The 18771-nt window shown below is 37.4% G+C and overlaps 1 protein-coding gene across 1 annotated transcript in view; it reads left to right on the top strand.

The window, feature by feature from the left end:
* Window positions 1–18771, top strand: part of abtb2b (ankyrin repeat and BTB (POZ) domain containing 2b) — a 42989-nt gene that overhangs the window by 15857 nt on the left and 8361 nt on the right. Inside the window, exons 3-5 of the mRNA XM_028003023.1 lie at window positions 11284–11430; window positions 13717–13927; window positions 18599–18751. Coding sequence (XP_027858824.1) covers window positions 11284–11430; window positions 13717–13927; window positions 18599–18751 — 511 coding nt within the window. The remainder of the gene's footprint in view (window positions 1–11283; window positions 11431–13716; window positions 13928–18598; window positions 18752–18771) is intronic.

The raw sequence follows: 18771 nt of genomic DNA, 5'->3' as shown, positions 1-18771 counted from the left end.
TTTGTTCACATTATAAGCAAGATTTAATCAGTCTACATGTCATTCATACTGATTTATCTTTTTGTTTGAGGGATTTACCAAAACAAATCAAAACTTTTTTTGCCAACATCTTAAGTTTCAATGCTTGGGTTCATTAGAATTCAGTAAAAATCTATCGGCCATTATTCAGTCTGTTTGATTTGCACCACAGGAATTTAAGATGAATCTTCGTTTTCTACTTGGGAAGAATTGTATTGGCACACATATGCTCATATACACACAGACTCTTGTGAGAATTACACAGCTTCCTAAACTCACAAAAGGCAAATTGACCCTGGCTTTTATATTGTTTGTTCTGTCTTAAAACATTATGTGTGCTCTGGTTTTGTGGTATAAATAAATGTGACAAGTTAAGAAATGCACAAGGATTTGAAAATGGTTATCTTTCTTCAACAAAATCTGTATTTTCTCCTTTTTTCTTTACTTTCCTTCTCCTGTTTCCTTTTGTCTGAGCTTTAGTGGGTGGCCCATGGAGAACAATGGAACAAAATTTTCTTACATTTTTAGTACATCTATGTACACACAGCAATACATTTATGAAGACAGTTTCATTAAAACAGTTTACTGGGATTAGGCATTTTAAGTGGTCCTCAGATGTCTGTTTAAAAGATATAATTGGGACAAAGTCAAGCTTGTCTCTGAGACCTGAAATAGTAACAGCTGGGAATGCATCATAATACAACCTCATCTACATATGTGCACACATTCTCGCCTCCTGTAGCTTTGTTTGAGTTGCTGCCGAGCTAGTGGCTAAGAAATGTGTGCGCAAGTGACCACTGTAGCAACTAAACAGCAAATTCTCCTCAGACTGAGGGTCACACTTGATTGCAGAAAGAGTACTTTGAGCAACTCAGGTTTATTGTGTCTGAGTCTGAAATTGCTTTTGTTTAACAGATTTTGGGGCAGGGACCTGCATACTTTGGACTTAGTGTCATAGATAACTTTGAAGCATTTGAAGTTCTCAAACACTGAGACTTCGATTGTTATCTGAAATATTGGTTAATACATTCTTGGTTTGATAGATTAATATGACTGATAAGTGTTGAATTAGCACTCTAAATTTAGATTATATATTTTTCATGTATTTCTCTTTGACTCCAGGAGTTCGAATAATTTAATCGGGCTGGCTGTTCTGGTATCCAGCCTGCAGTCAGCATTGTAACAGACGTGATTACTTGTAGCTATCCAACTTTAGTTTGAAGTGTTTTTAAGAAGAGTAACAGGTTACCTACTGCATTTACGGCTGGAATTGTAGTATTTTTATTTATTCATTTTTTCTATCTTAAGCAAGGGGAAAATGTAGGAGCCTTCTTTCAGTTAGCTAACTAAAATTTCCAAGCAATAGGTGGGGGAGGACTATTGTCATTCTTGAACTTCTGAAAACCCATAAAGACCTAAAACTATAGGGACTGTGTGACGGGGCTATTGTAGCTAACGTGTTAAATATGTGATACAGATAACAGCATCTTCCTATTATCAAAAATGATAAGGTGCAGCATCTCATCATTTCCTACAAATAGATTAAAATAAACACATAACGTAAGGAGAAAAAGACTAATCAAATTATTAAATTTACACATGTTTCAATTATTTTATTTGCAATCCAATTTGTCAAACCACACTTTAAGAAAAAATTTAGCCATAAATATCAGTGATTTTGTATCGGCAAAATGACCACAATAAACTTTTGTCTAACATTTCAGGGTCTTCTATAGAGTGGACCACCACGTGGACACTTGTAGGCTCATTGACACACTAAAGAGGATGCCCTGAATGTGTGTCTTTGTGTGTTGAAGTCTGACTTTGGGGTCAAGAGATGCCATAACTACATAACAGGAAGGTCATTTTTAGCAGGATCTATTGAGATAAAGGCACTCCCTCTCTGTTCAGTGTGAGTGTGGGGGTGGACCACAAGAGTCAAGGGTTAGCTGTAAACCTACTTGGGTGTCAGATGGGTCCTAAAGCCTCTTGAATAAACTGACTGGTGTAGTGAAAGGTATTTTACGACCTCCTGCTAAAGAGGTGACCCTTGCGGTTCCTGACACACCCAGGTCATCATCGTCCTGATGTGCTCTCCTGCAGTCGTCTGTAAGCCTGACACATGGCCCAATGATTGTTGCTTTGGATGATATCTGAACACTTGACATGTCGTATTATTTAAGGTTGTTCTAGTGTGGGTTTGTGTGTGTCCAAACTTAACACACATAACTTATCAGAAAACCTTTGTTGATCAGAAGTTGGGTGGTCCATTGATTTAGTTTTTATTATGCTGCTTTAAAACAAGTTCCATCCATGGCATTGATTTCCTGACTAATTACACAAGGTGATCTTCCCACTCCCAACATGACCATAATGCATCTCCTCCCAGTATTGAACTCTTTTAATCTTCTGCTTAGAGGGTGATTCTTCTCAACAATGCCTCCTAGCTTTAGAGTCGGGCAGATGTGAGTCAAGCAACCCTTCTCATTACTGCTTTTAGAGTGCTGCAGGCCTTCAGAACCAAGCCCTGCTCACTTCACTTTACTGGAGCAAAATGATGTTGAGTTGCAATAATGTCCAATGATATTTATCTTACCCCCATCAAGTTTTAATGGGATGGAATAAATGTTCAGGGTATTCTCTCTTAATGCGAGTTTGATTGGAATTTTATAGTAGTAGAAAGGTTAATGCAGCACTCCTGTACAAGTGGGTTTCTATCTTTAAAAAGACAGAATGGGCTCCAGTGTGTAGGGAGCTGACTGTGCAGATTTGGATTACCTAAGGATGTAGGTGGGATGAAAAGTGAATTTATTCATGGTGTCTGCTTTACTTGAACAACAAATTTAGTTAATTTTCAGTCCTCTATGTCAATTAAGTTTGCATTATTTCACTAAAAACTTTTTAAACAGCCTTGCTTTTGGAAGTTTAAATGTGTACTAAAATATGTATACTAAATCACATGTTGCCTAATGGCACTTTATGTGAAACTAAATTGAAATATTTAGATTGGGTGACTTTAAAAAGGAGGGTAGATGCACATCAGGATAAAAGGAATTAAGTACAAATGCTTCACTAATCCTGATAATCATCCCTTTGCCACCACCCTTATTTTTTTTCCTTACAGTTTGACTCACTGTTTACTCGTTTCCTAGCCCAACCCAGAATGTTAGTCAGCAGAAAGCAGCTTTAGATTTATTTACAAGGGGGAATTTTGGATCCAGTTCTTTGAAACGTCAGACTTCTAAGTCCCTCTGTCAAACTTGCCCATTGCTCTGTGAGAACCAAGCACCAGTTGAGAGTTTCTATCTTATATTAAGGTGTTAGGATTTTTTAGTGTGAGATTAATTCTGCATACCAGGCTGTCTCCTTTCTCCATAACAAGCTGTTAAAGAACCACCCTTTATCACAGGTCATTCTTATCTCCATTAGGGGAAAAACATGAAAATAAGAAGCACATGGACTCAAAAATGCATTGTTTCTCAGGAGTGACTGAGGACATTGCAAACATGTTCACAACTGTTCTTTACCTTGGAGTTTGATATATTTTACAGCCCGCTCTTAGAGAAGTGTGCCATGTGCACATCTGCAGATAAAAAATATTGCAAGTTTTGAAATTTCTCCTCAGAAAACAGTAGGGTTTATAGTGGTGCTAATTACCATTAGCTCTGCAATCCAAAATTAATACAGAAACAAGACATGTGAAGAAAATATACTTTAAGTACTAGTTGTACTACTACTTTACTTACTTTACTTTACTGAGATGCAACCTGAGGGAAGTGTTGATAGTACCTTCATTATATTTTATATGTAGGGCAGCCATATTTGATAAATTCAGGTTTGCTCAACAAAGGTGCTCTTGTGTTTGTCCGTTTAGGAACCCATTAAAAAACTTGAAAATATTAAGAGAAGTAGTGTAGTGCTACTACAAGGTTATTAGACTAACAATTGTTCTAAAATCAAACATTTTGGGACAACTAGTTCATTCAAAGAAAAAAAAGGCATCTAGTTTTTATGTAAAGGTATTTTACTCGATTTATATGAATTGACCCTTGAACACTATTCAGTGAGTTACTTGTGTTTGTGTGTGTTACTACAAAGTGAGTCAGTCTTGGGTTCAACTTCAGACCTTTTGCTCAATGGGCATGTTGTCTGCCATCTAAACTGACTAGTTCCCTGTTTTCACTCCCAGGATCCTGCTGAGGGCAAACTGGCTGATCACACATGTGCAGAAAGAGAGCAATTAATGTGAACACACACTCTTATAAATGCACATGCACACTTTTTTAGCTCTGGTCCAAATGCCGTAGTAGTATTAGCTCAGAGCTAAATAGAGGCTTGCTTGTTCTTTATAGGGGTTAACTGTTCCTTTATGAAATTGGCAAATAAAACATCCAGCCTTGATCTGTTATATTCATTTAAACATAATCATATGTAGCTTATAGATCTATGACAGAGTTTTTCATTTTGCTCTTGTCAAGCTCTTCTCCTCCTGAGACTGATGGTGACTTCATCGTTGTAAAAGTTGATTGCATTAGGAGTAAGCGGGTTTGAGGTTAGATGTTTATGTGAATCTGTTATTGCTGTGTATGTGTGTCTGTAATAACAGTCATTCTGTGTCATTAGAGGGACAGACCCAACCTCCATTTACTGTATAGCACCAACCTCCATTTACTGTATAGCATATTTTCAATCCCATACAGTATGGGGAACCATGGACCAATAAAAACTGGTCATTGAGTAATATTGTCCCTTTGCTGAAAAGTATGTGATGTGGTGGCACATATGGAAATTGAGATTCTTGAATGTGACTGGATTGCCACAGGCTCCACTTTCACAGCCTGGAATGTAAAACGTAAAACAAGACTGGAAGATCAGGGAGTAAAGGAGGGAGAGAATAAGGAGGAAAAAAGCTCAAGTCATGTTGAGGATTAGGGTTAGTTTTGTAGATTTTGTGGGGATATTTTTCTGTGGTCTGTGGGAATCTAAAACTCATCGTTCTGAATCCTACCTCTCCTAATTTGTACGATTTGTTTGAGGGTGGTTGCTAGGTATGTTGCTGCATACCACATTTACAACCTCAAAGTCATGTCTTTGCAAGGTTGGTACTTAAGTGGTTTATTTTCACTACATTGAGATTTTTTTTTACTTTACTCAACGTGTACATTTATTCATCTTGATGTTTTTACTGTAAAATCGTGATCAGAAAATGGTTGTTCACGTCGTTCACAATAAGGTTTATGATAAGCAGGGTGGGTGCTTTTACACTTAGCCTGTTATTGCAGATTTGTATCTAGACTTTATCTAGGGTTGTGGAAAAACTACTTCAGCCTGTTTGTAACTGTAGTAGTAGTTATACTTGCTGTTTTCTGGTTGTAAGTTAATGTGCCAGTGCATCATCATGTACTGCAATAAAATGTAATTGACATTGTTGCATACAATAATCAAGTCTATAATCATAATACTGATGACAACACTGTCTAATTACAACACATTCATTTAATGGAAACCCAGTCCTTTGTTAGGACAGTCATATACTGTAGATTTTTACTTTTATTGCAGTATGTAAAAGTGGTGTTAGAAATGCTCACCTTACCTTTACTTACCACAGGTAATCCTCACAAGGTAAATAGGGTCGATGAGGTACCTGAAGTCGGTTTAACTCCACGTGGAGAAGTTTCACTCAACAGTTTCAGTAGCTTTCTTCTTTGTATCCCAGCTGTGTTGTTTAAGTTGGACTTTGCTTAATGCTACTTCATGTAGCAGTCGGCTCATTTCATCACAAATCCTTCAACAAATCTAGGGAGAATTTTAAACCACCAAAATGGCAACCCCTGTGGCAGATTACATGATAAATTGACATTACAGTAGACACACATCAGATTTGATTTGATTCCTAGTTCTTCTAAAGCTTTGACCAGCTGCTACATGTTTGAACAGATTTGGATTTTAAGAACTGTTATATGCCAGTATTATTTAATTTGGCATCCTGCCAGTTATTCAAATTTATAAATAATTATTTACATTAGGAGCAATGTCAAACTGCATGTCATTGCAGTCAGTGTTATAAGAAATGACTATAACAACGACTAATTACATAATTTAAGCTACTATCCTATATGAACAACTAGTTTATAGTAAGTTGACTTTAATTGCAAATACCAGTATCTTACTTTCTCTGGAGAATGCTGAACTTTTCTAAAACCATGCATACATTTAAAAACTGACATCTCATTTGTTGAAAAAGCTAAAAGCTCATAGAGTAGAAATATAAACTTTATTGTAAGACATCCAGCCTTCCTATTACCTGTTGAAGTTTTGGTTTCTTTAAATATTAGCTTGAATAAACTCCCAAAATCTCTCCATAGAAAACACAAGGTTTAAGAATCTGATTTCTTTTTAAAAGACCTTATTTATTCTAGAATAACAGCATTTTTCACACTGTAAAAACTTCCAAATCAAATAAATGTTGTTACTGCAGCATTAGATATGGTGCGCTAACTGATGAGGAGGAAAATATTGGACTTGAGTCTTAAAACTTACTACTTCAAGGTCAGTCCTAATTAAGTTAATCAGAAAGCGTTACTGTTTTTTTGTTTCTCTTTGCTATTTATTTGTCTAGCAGCCGGTTTTCTCTCAAATGTTTCCTCTTGGTTTAGTCAAAATGTTCCATTTCAGTGATTAATGACGTATGTGCTTATTCAGACACTGACTTGAAGTCCTTTTCCATACACCTGATAAGGTTACTTCCACTCTAGACCCCAGATGTGCTCCACCTCTGACTCCTTGAAGCCAGGGTCGACAGAGGTGTCAGGAGGATGCTGACCAGACCCCATTTTGCTTGTCTGTCACTACCTGTGATTTATCAAATTGACACAAATGTGTCACTCTGTATATAGTAGATCACTCCCACTTCTTATTTAAATCAGTACCATATCTATTTGAGGTCAAGTTTTTCATTGAATGGGCACTTCAGTCAAATCTGAGATTAAACATAAGCCGTTCTGGGTTATGAATATGTCTGTCGCCTATTCATGTAGTTTCTATTTTTAAAGACACACTTGTAGGTCAACATGTCAGATGATGATTTTTTTAACCCAAATAGTAATACACCACACTAAGTTTCTAAATGCTCCTCTGTCTTGCTAAGAGTTTGTTTAAATAAGTATCAGAAGGAGGGTTAGCAGAACAAGCAAGCACATTTTTTACCTCACGTGCTCAAACACTGAAGTTAGTGTAACTGAATAAAGACGGTCCTTCTTAGACTTTCGGAGACATACATGTGCCTTTATAGTATTAGTCTTCAGTCAGCATTTTTTGCTGGGAACCTCATGCTCATTGCTTCTGACAAAAGACCTATGTATTGCACATAATGTAAAAGCAGGGAGAAGGAATGTGGTGATGTGTGAAAAACAGGTGTTTTGGAGCATTTACATGTGGAAAACAAGAGGTTGGTCCTTTGAGTGAGGGATCACATCTGGCGTATGGATTCCACAGAGGAGAAATGAAGCACAACTGTTTCATTTCTTGTGTGGAAAAAGACACGCTCACTGAAAGACGAGGGATCAGAAGGTGGTGGGAGTGACACACACACACCCCATTGCACCCTTGTCAAACACCGTACTGTTGTGTGCAGTGGAAGAAGCTTACAACTCCCTGGACCAGAATCAGAACTACTTTTTTCGGCAGGGGAAGTGACTTTGAAGCCCTCTCTTCCTGAATGCTTTGATCTGTCCACTCTGTAATGAATGAGGTGGCTGTTAAAGAAGAAATGGCATGTATTGATGCGTTTTTTGTTTTTATGTTGTCCTCTGTCTCACTTTGAATTGAGTGACAGTTTTCCTTGAGTTCACTGAGCAAGCTAGCATGACTGTATCATTCTGTCCTAGACACACTTACTCGTTGGTAGACAAAACAAAGTAAGTATGGCTTGTGGGTGGGAAAAGAATTTGGCAACAAAAACGACAAACATAACATAAAACTTGAGACATGTTGTTGAAAAGTAGCAACAGGGTACCTACACAGTCTAGAAAAATATACCACTTGCGCTTTACTTTCTTCTACTGTTTCACATTTTTCACCTTAAGTATTCCCAGCGTTCTCCCATAGCTTTTTAAATCTTAATTACCGTACTAGTACGATACATACTTAAGGTGTGAGTAAAAGGTACGTTATTGACGAGCAGTGCTACTGAATGGCTCCTGGGATACAATAGCCTACCAAATACTTTATCCTAGCAGTATTCCCACACTGATGCTGAGATGAGGATCATGATTTAGTTTGTGCTATTCCAGCACACATCAAAGAAAACTTTGTGTATCGATTAATGTCCTTTTCAAAATGAGACAAGTGTGTGGTTCTCTGGAAAAAATAAATGGTGATAACAACCCAAATAACTGATACGAGAAGTGTAAACATTCCCGATAGTCTAGCTATCTAATCTAACAACACTCCCAAGCATGAGTCGGGTTAGACAAAAGGTGACTTGAGAGATAACAGAAGATAATTCACTAGCAACAAAGTGATACAGCATAGTGATGTGGTGGAAACGCAGTGGAACATCGCCTCATGAAGAATTTACTTTTTTAAAATGTTTTTTCTGTCTTTTAAAAAAAAGATAAAGAAAGTTGCATTTTTAGGACAAACTTGTAAGCTACAATTTATTGTAGTTTTAGTGAGTAAGAAACTTGATCTGTTTAACAATTTTACAAAAAAACGCTTTCCTGTGCTCATGTCCAGTAACTCAAATGAAGAAGTACTTATTTCCCATTTATGTTGTTGCTAGATATGTATTTGTTGCATGGAAAAATTGTGTGAAAACAAATACATTGGAAATGTATACTAACCTTGGTAATAACCCTTGGGCTAAGTTAAGATGAAATGGCTTGAGGGAGAGAAGTTTGGATGGGTGTGTAAAACTGCCACAGGCTTTGTGGTAAGGTTCAGCTGTGATTTGCAGCTGAGATTCCCACATGACATGTGCAGGGTCAACCTCAGAAATGGAATCATAATAGCCTCAGAAGAATGAATCCCTCGTGTCACTTGTCTCGAACTTCTGCCTTACACAACTCAGTCCAATACTTTTCTCCAAGTTCCCCCTTAGTTGGATGACTCATTCCATTTCCAAAAAGCTCGACATGGTCACCACCTCCCTTCGCTTCCTTGTATGCTCAGAAGTGCCAAAAAATGATGTGCAGATTGGAGGAGCTGCTAGTATTAGTGGTGGTGGGGACAGGCCCTGGTTGGCTTGCAGACCAAAATAAGGTCCAAATGACGCAGACTGGGGTTCAGTGGTGAAGAAACTAGAGGATTGGTACTGTGGGAAAAACTGACATTTACCCGTAGGTTTTAAAAGAATCAATTGGAGTTGTATTTACATTATCACAGGTTTTGCTTTGGTACCGCATATGTGATGATTTATATTAAGTATTTTCCTCAAATTTCTTAGTTCTTTTGTTCTGAATGCCAGTAGAGGATATGTGTGCGTTCACTGCTGACTGCATGTTGGCATTCTCAGCTGCTTCACTTGAAGTGACCTTAAACATGCAGCCAAAGCAACAATGGAATGCTGTAGAATCAAAACAAATTGAATATGGCCCTGAATATGGCCCAGTCAAAGGCTAAATGCAATTGAGGATTGGTGGGAAAGCTTAGAAAATGCAGTTAAATGCTATAAATCCAATCTGAATGAACTCTAGCCAATTTGAGATTTCTACTTTATTTTTAAAAACTACGTATCTATTGTGTGTTTAAACAGGTACTAGCACATTGTATAAATCAGATACACATTGTATAAATTGCATACTTGCAAAAATGCAAGTACTGTAAAAATAGATGCAGTGTTACTTTGAGTGAGACTGAACAGTCTTTGACAGCAGACCAATGCTACTGAGAATATTGTAATTGAGTTACTTTGATTTTCATTTTTGAAGTTTCTCATCTAATCCACTACTGTTGTCTTTATAAAGGTATGCGGTACATCGTTTTCTTGTTTCCTTTCTCATCAGCGTTTTGAAACAATGTCTCCTTTATGGAGAGTAACATCATACCATGGACCAGAAACGCATGAGAATATAATTTTAAGGACAATATCCAGGGGTGGAAGTTAAAAATGAAGCAGCTGTTTTTTTGTGCATCATAAATACATCAGAAACCTTTTTTCTTCTTCTCTTTATTATCCCCAGCTCTACCCCACTCATTTTGTCCTGCATGGCATAAAGTATGTGCTTCTTTCTGGAGCCCAAAAAAAAAAAGTTGTCCTTCAGGCAGCTCACCAAGCACACTAAACGGTTTGATCTACATCAGATTACAACACAGCCTGGTTTATACACGCACTGTGCAGAAAAGCAAACAAAAAGGAGGTAGAGGAATACAAAGAGGCAAAAAAAATAGAAGTCTGTCTTCTCGTCATTGGTTGCTACTTTTATCTTGTATCAGGAAGACAATTACAGCAGTGAAAGAACAAGATGCCATCTTCAAGTTATGTAAAGAGGATCGTATCTCTTTGCCTGAGTGTAGACTCACAGTAGGAGGTCACGTAGGGCAAATCTGATCTGACTGATTGCAACAGATTTCTTTTAAGAAAGAGTTCTTTTAAATATAGTTCTGGTGTTTACTGTAGAAATGTTTACTTAAAAAAATAAGTTGAAAGATGGGTTGGGCTCCTGAGCCCTCAGGGGTTCAATTCAAATAGGAAATGCCACAACTGACCAGGATAAAGCTTATTATGTTTTCTTGGTTTATTTAACCTGCTGGACATGCTTGTTTGGCAACACATCCATTTTGTCTTGAAAGTACAAGAGTAGGTTAAAAAAAACATGCAGTGTAAAGTGTTATCTCTACAATGTGAAATATTGTAGAGATGGTAGCATTGGATTCTTTTCAGAGAACTATTTGTTTCATTCTGTGCTCAATGCTACTATGCATATTTTCTATTTGCCCCATGAACATGAAAGAAAGCACGTCCTCAGTTTCACTGAGTTTTTTTTTTATCTTGTCTTTGGAATGTGAATTACATTTTGGCAAGATTACAAATTCACCATTTTGTCATGTTCCTGACATTAAAGGCGGACACTATTTATCTATATATTTTACTTATTGTGACTTTTAAGGAACATTTAGTTGTACCAAAATAAAATTGCTTAAATATAAATTTCAGAATTCAGTTTAAATTTTGAAAATGTTTGTTCTTCCTCTTGAACATAGTCTGCTTCTTTGTGAGATCTATCACATGAAATTACATGAAAGTTTTTGTCTTTGCATCTGTAGGTGTTTTGTCACTCCCAGCCCATTTCAGTCCGTACACAGAGAACCAGCAGACTGTGGACAGTAGAGAGGATGCTTACGCCCAGCTGGAGCTGAGAACACTGGAACAATCTCTTCTGGCCACTTGTGTGGGAAGCATCTCAGAGCTCAGTGAGTAAAAATAATCACTTTTACACCTGTCAGACTTTCTACATTTTTTTTTTGTTTGCAGTTAGCATTTAAGTTTAAAAAAAAATTCTGGAAGTTGTTTAGGTAATGACACACAAAACGACAAATTTCCTTGAATAAAAACATACATTTTAAAACCCTTTACAAATTCTCAATCTTAAATTACTGTACTACTGTGTTCATAATTGACTTTCAGAATGAACTGATCTAAGCAAATCAAAAGTAAAAAACCAGAACATTATAAATACTGTTGCTATGGTATAATGTATTACATAAATATTTTGAATCCAGCTCGTGTTTCTCCTCTGAGACTAACTTGCCAAATAAACTGTCCCCATATTTGGTCCTTCTTGGGTCATGGTTTAGTTTGGACACCATTATAGAGATTTTATAAACCCGATTTAAGCACTTTTACTCAAAAAGAGCAATACAGTGAGATACCTTTGTCTCAGATAAATTTTTTATTTATCTGACCTATCTTAAACAAAATCTTTGTAGCACAGTTCCATGTGAGTAAGGACTATGAAGGCCTAAGCAAATTAAGCATTCATAGTGATGGTGGAGGGGGGTAAGCTGTAGGTTGCAAAGGATTTGGTTGTGATAAAGAGCAGAAATATGACTTATTAATAATTGAGAGGAAATTATATTGTTTGGGGGTGTAGCTTGAGGCAGCAAAATAGATTTATAGGAGAGGGTTTAGTTATATGGAGGGTAAAGGTTCTACGGGAAAATGATTGAAAGGTAGAAAGGTGAAAACTGATGTTAGGGGAGGGAGAGAGGAAAAGAGATGGAGGATAGTTTTGGTGAGGGATAAGTTTCCTACTCCAAATGAACTAACACTCTGTCATTTGTTCCTGCAGCACAAGGCCACGTTCATACGTTGCCGCCGTTATAGTGAGGCATTAAGAAAGTACAGACACGCTCTTTCTCTCACTTCTACTCAGTGGCCTCTTTGTGCCACTTCTCTCTGGTGGGGTGAAACGGGGTAAATCTGGGTAGGGCTGGCATCTACACACATTCACTAAAAAACATACACACACGTGTATGTCCCTTCACATAAATACAACAGAAATACGGCAGGTTTGGCACTTTGCCTGTCTGAAATCTTTGGCTCCAATCAGAGAAACGTCTGTAGAGATAGATTTCTGCACTAGATATTGTCATAGACACAAACATTCTGCATACATCAAAAATATTCTAGAGATGACATATATCAATGTGCATTAAAAAAAAAGACTTTGTGGCTCTTACAAGACTTTGGGTGAAATCTATAATTCAAGAATTGGCATTTCATGTCTGTCTGGAGCTAAGTTTAGGTTGAGGGGGAAAATGTAGACTGGAATCTAAGAGAGAAGCTCTCCATGTAGTGCAAGAATTCCAGTGAGCCCTCCTGGAGGGATATTTGGTCCTGGTTAGCACAAAGGAGGCCCTTCAGCTTTACATGAGGTCTGTTTTGGTCAGTATAACCCAGCCTTACCCCAATGGTGGAACCCAGAAGAACTTCTTAGCATAGACTAACACACACTCATACAACTGAACTCTACATCTTTGGACACAGAACTTTGTTGTGCCTTCGAACATGTGCCTAAACATTCACCTGAGGATAATAATTTTAAATGAATGTAGTTTAGCCTGTGTAATGCTGATGTGTGATTAGTCTTTTTCTGACAGTGGCTGTGGTCTCCCAACAGTATGTAGAAGGTTTATCACATTTTCCTGTTCTTTTTTTCTGATTGTTTTCTTTTCTCCCTCCTGTTATCTAAGCACGCCTTTCCTAAATGCTGACCGTTCCCCACTAAGTTTATATAGTGGAGCTTTTTTTCTTAAATGTTTTTATAAAGACTAGTTTAGATAAAATTGTAGATTTTATATAACAAATCTGTTTTTTTATGACCGAAACTGAGATCTATATGCTGACTCCAGTGATCTAATTGTTCTGGCAATAAACAGTTGAACAGTTCATTAGAGCCAGTGATCAGCTGTCTATACTCCCATTAACCCCCTCAGTGATTAAAGATGAATGACTGTTTTAGACTGGCTGTCTGGCTTTGCTTACTGATAATGACGCTACTAATGGCAGAGTTCATTTAAGACATGGAGGAAAGTTGTTCAGGAAAGGAGGAAATCCGGTCTGACTGGAAGACCACACTTAACTCCAATTAAACTTTTTTATCTACTACTCAGCATTTTGCACATCTCCCAGGAATTGAGAAATTAGATCAAATGTTTTATCTGATGTTCATTGTTGTTGTATTTGCTCTGTTCCAGGTGACTTGGTATCCCGTGCCATGCACCACATGCAGCGTCTCAGCTCAATGCGTCCAGGACAGAGCCCTGCCCGTCACGCCCGAGCCCAGCAGCCTGTGTCCTGGTCGCCTGACGCCCTCCACACCCTTTACTACTTCCTGCGTTGCCCACAAATGGAGTCCATGGAGAATCCCAACCTGGATCCCCCACGCATGGCTCTTAGCAAAGAGAGGTAGGAGTCATGGCTGACTGAACTCTGCCAGGATGTAACATGCTATTAAATATCAAAATTAAACTTGGGGTTTGATTGAAATTTAAGTTTTACACACATACATTTCCTTTCCAAAGCACTAAGAACCCTTGAGTATTGCAACATTTTATCATGCTATGTATTTTTTATTTTTATTTTATGTGAAAGACTAAGAACAGTTTCAAAATAAATATTTAGAAAACTTGGGAAACATGTGAGATGAAGTCCTGATCAGATGTTTCTGAAGCTAAGCTTGTTGGCCTACATCAAAGCACTGTGTGTAGAGAAAACCAAATGCTGCGCTGAGTACACTGTCTGATATGTGAAACATGATGGTGGTAGCATAATGCTATGGGATGCTTTTATTCAGCAAGGAAAGGAAAGCTGGGAAGAACTAGTGGGCAGATGGATAGAATTACAGACCAATTACGGAAGACAACCATAATCTTTGGTTTATGGTTTGCAAAAAACTTGAGATTATTTGACAGAAGCCATAAATAAGAGCATCAATGGAAAAAACAATGGTGCTTGGTACCAGACCCTGGCTCTTAATTTCCATCTGCAGTCTCTCCATTCAATCTGACTACACTTGGGGTATTTTACAAAGAATAATCTACAAAAATACATTGAGGTTTGTACGTAAAGTGCCACATTGTGAAAAAAGGTTTAAGAGGTTTAAATGTTATTTCAAGATTTTTCTTTTCATACATTTACTTAGTGGAATTAGAGATTAGAGGTTTTGTAATGAGTTTAACAGAGATCTAACTAAAGCCACAGCTTTATCCACAGCAAATAGAAAAACCCTTAAACCTCTGAAATTACTGCTTTAGTTCTAAAATTAAATCAGTAGCTTTTCCACTGGAAACTCGTATTTTTTAAATGTATTTTTTTGAATCTATGTCTAATCATATTGCCCTCTGGTCATTTAAGTGTTATTTTTTAAGTTAATTACTAGGAGAAAATGCTCCCAGGTGTTAAGTTGGGTTGAAAGATGACTTAAAAGCACCCTGAGGTGTAAATTAGGCAGATCAGTGGTGATTTAAGGCATTTAAAGAAGCATGTGTGCTCTGTAATTCTGTCTCCTTAATTCCACTCTAAGTTAGGTTTAGTTAAACAGTTCTAAGTACAGAGTATCTAGAAAGGCAGTTGGAAAATATTTGCACTCTCTGGATATTTGCACATAATTTTTGCAATTGGATTTTAAGCCTCTTTTATTTGCAAATGACTTTCATATTTAAACTGTAGCTTTAATGTCAAAGAAATTATATTTTCTGCTGTTTTAAAAAAACAGAGGACTTATATATGCTGCTTGCCTCCATGCAGGCGAGCAGCACAATGAGCCAGCTGGTTATGGGATTTTTTTCCTTTTAGTCTATTGTCTGTTTTAGGTCAATAGAAGATTCCTTAAAACGCCTTGAAATCAAATGAATCGCTTTACATTTCTTTTTCCCAAGGACCAAAATACTAATTGGAATGAACAGATTCATTTTGCCAAGGTGTAAATCTCTCAGAAGGTTAATAAATGTAAACGATAAGGACCTGCACCATGTCTGCATTTGTCCTCGAGTCTGGGAAAAGATGTACTGTTTTTCTTTCTGTGTTAAGGTTAATGAATTGACTTTAAATATAAGGCATGGGTACTTTTCCAAAGCACCTAAGTATTTAAATATAATTTAAATTAGTGTACATTTAGCAAATAATTTCTATTTGTAAGTTTTGTCCACATTATTGAGGTATTTTAGTATTAGAAAGTTATGATGCATCATCTTCTCTTAGAAGTGTTTAGACTATATGCATGTGTTTAAGGGGAAAGAGATGAGACCATCTGGTTCTGATACATTTAATAGTGAACATACACAGTATAAGTGTGCTAAGGTGGACTTCTCAATAAAATCAAAGAAAACAGACCAGTAAAACTTCCCCTCTCTTTTCCTATCCTGGCCGTTTCTTCAAAATCCTTAGATGTTTTTAATGTTGGATGTATATCACACTGGTTTATGTGAGCAGAATAAAACCATAGCCCTCTTTCTAAACATTTGAACATTCGGTTTTTCTTTAAAAGCATCTGCTAGAGGGAAACTTGCCCTTCTTCATCACTGCACACAGTCTGCAAATGTTACAAAGCCAACTCAGGTGGTAGGCTATGGAAGTGCAAACCTGGTAGTGATTACAATGGTAAAGTCTGTTCATGCTGCAGAGTTCTCTGCTACAGAGGGCCTCTTGATCTCTTGGACCCACCCTCTATTGGAAACTTTATAAAATCTTTGGCAGAAACTCAAAACTGCCAGAATCTGTGTGGGCCGCATCATCAAATGTTATAGGGAGCCTGGTGAGAGACTAACAGCAGATTCTCTTTTACTACAAGAGCTGACTCGTTTTGGTCCCATATAAAGCTGCTGCATGGCTGTATGTGATAATTATTAAACTGCATGAAACGTAGAAGGGCAAACACTTTGGTCTGAGCATATGCTTGATTTTGCACAATGTTTGAATAGAAATTATTAATCATCCTGTGTTCAAATGACTAAAGACACTCCTTTACTATTAAAGGGTAGATTAGAGCACTAATAAAATATAATTGATAAGATATATTTTATGATTCTTGTTCTCAAATATAGATTAAAAGAAGATCGTATGTAGCTTTTAGATGAGTGATTAAACTTGTCTGTCATATTGCTACTAATTTGATTAAGAGAAGATAGCATGTAAATATTTAAATTAATAAGCTTTAAGTTTTAGTCCCTACTGGATATATCAACAAATGTTTGAACTCCAATCTGTCCTGCATGAAAAGTAAAAACACCCGTGCATTATTTCAGCTAATCATTCTTTTATGATTGAAGAAGTGCAATAATTCAAAGCCAATGTTTATATTTGCAGGTGTGGGAAAGTTTGTACATGTTGGTCTGTGTAAATCCATCATCTGCATCTATCAGAGCTTGGCTCTCAGCATGTCGGGTCACAAGGCTAGCTGTGGGTGCTATCTAGTTTCAGTGTTAACTGCCATCAAGGCTTTGATGTTAATCTAATCTCTGACAAAGCTGCAGTTTTTGTTTCAGGTTTAAGGGCACAACCTAGCGCAGCGGTCATGTGAAGAGTTTAATGAGAGGAAGAGGAAAGAAAGATGGGGGGTACTTATAAGAGAAGACGAGCTGCATCTACTGAACATGCATTTCTAAATAGATACATTAAGATCTTTTACTGGTAAAAGATCTTAATGTCAAATCTCTGGAGCAGTGGGTGCAAAGTGCAAATAGCTAAGTATGTTAAATTGGAGATGGTTCAGTTTTGTTTTAATTGACTTGCTTAGAATTTGCCTGGAAAGAGCCACACAATAAAGAATTTGCACTCCAAGTGCTGTGTTTTTAAAAGAAAAAAAAATAAATGTAGAAATGAATAAATACATCCACCTGCAAAATCCATTTTGTGTTAAGTGGAGCCCAATAAGAGAGCTATAAACATTGATTCCCAAACCTACAGGGCCTTCTCTTCTCAGAAACATGGCATTCTTATCACTCTATGCCTGCAGCACTATCCAAAAAGTGGCAGACTGCCTCCCAACCCCCTGCCTCACGTTGACATATCCCACCTGCTTCCTAGTGGTTTCCAAAACACTTAAACCTTAATTATATGCACCCAACAGCTACACTTAACACCCCCTCCCTCCTTCTTGAGCTCATCAGTTCCCAGTCTGCTTGTTCACAGTCAGGCCTGGCTGATGGTGAGACCCCTCCTGACTGATCTGCTACTGACAAAACAGCATTTGACAGAAAATCTAAAAAAAGACTTCAGTGCTCATGTCAGACTAACTGCAGGTATTTAAATGCATTTTGATCTGTTGGATATTTTAGGAAAAAATCTGCCAAAGGTCAGTTAAAACCAAAATATTACACTTTGCTTAGAGATTTTGATGTCATCTAAGCAGTCATATCAAAATTAATAATACTGCAAGACTTTCAGTCCTTGTTAACTGCAGCTGCACAGTGCAGGGTTCGATGCAATTCATGAATACAAATGGAGGCGTATTCATGAATTGCATTGAACCCTGGATCACACCAGAACAGATGTAAGCTCACTTAGAATAAACATCACAGCAGGAGTAAGACAGTTGCCAGTAACTTAAGATAGCACAATGGCAGTGTTCATGCAACCATTAACAAAATGTCACTGAGGCTTCAAGGACCAAAAGCAAACAATCCCATTCACGGTAAAACGCTATTGTTCACAAGCATACTCTATGCACATATGGTCAGAGCAAGGTGGAGACAAAAAGGCTTAGCACTAGATAACTGGCTGGATAGTGCATTACTAAGGACCACATCATCTCTTGCTCAATCAGACGGAGGAGGATGAAGACAAACAGACAAAGCAAAAGGGTGTGTTTAATCCAGATGCATTTAAGAACGTCACAGACATAGCTACAACAATACAATCATCCTTATTTCTGCAAAATCTGTGTAATCTTCTACGAAATCTTCAAACTCAAAATCTTTTATCTTTTGGTTCAGCGGCCGCTCTTGTTTTTTATGGTTAATATTTTAGGAACGCCTGGTTGGTACACATCTAAGCTTTTGACTTTGAAATCAAACACGGCTTTAAAGACTACTAATTATTATTTCAAGATCAACAAAGATGAATGATCTTTTCTTTTAGGCCATTTATGCTGCTGCCGCCTTTGATGGAGTGGATGAGAGTGGCCATAGTTCATGCCGAGCATCGCAAGAGTCTGTTGGTGGACAGTGATGATGTCAGACAGACCGCCAGGCTCCTCCTTCCTGGACTTGACTGTGAACCAAGACAACTGAAGTAAATCAACACATAACTGC

The sequence above is a fragment of the Xiphophorus couchianus genome, chromosome 2 (genome assembly GCF_001444195.1).
Source record: "Xiphophorus couchianus chromosome 2, X_couchianus-1.0, whole genome shotgun sequence".
Taxonomy (NCBI): domain Eukaryota; kingdom Metazoa; phylum Chordata; class Actinopteri; order Cyprinodontiformes; family Poeciliidae; genus Xiphophorus; species Xiphophorus couchianus.
The sequence above is the reverse complement of the archived record's forward strand: the minus strand, read 5'-3'. Positions and strand labels throughout refer to the sequence as shown.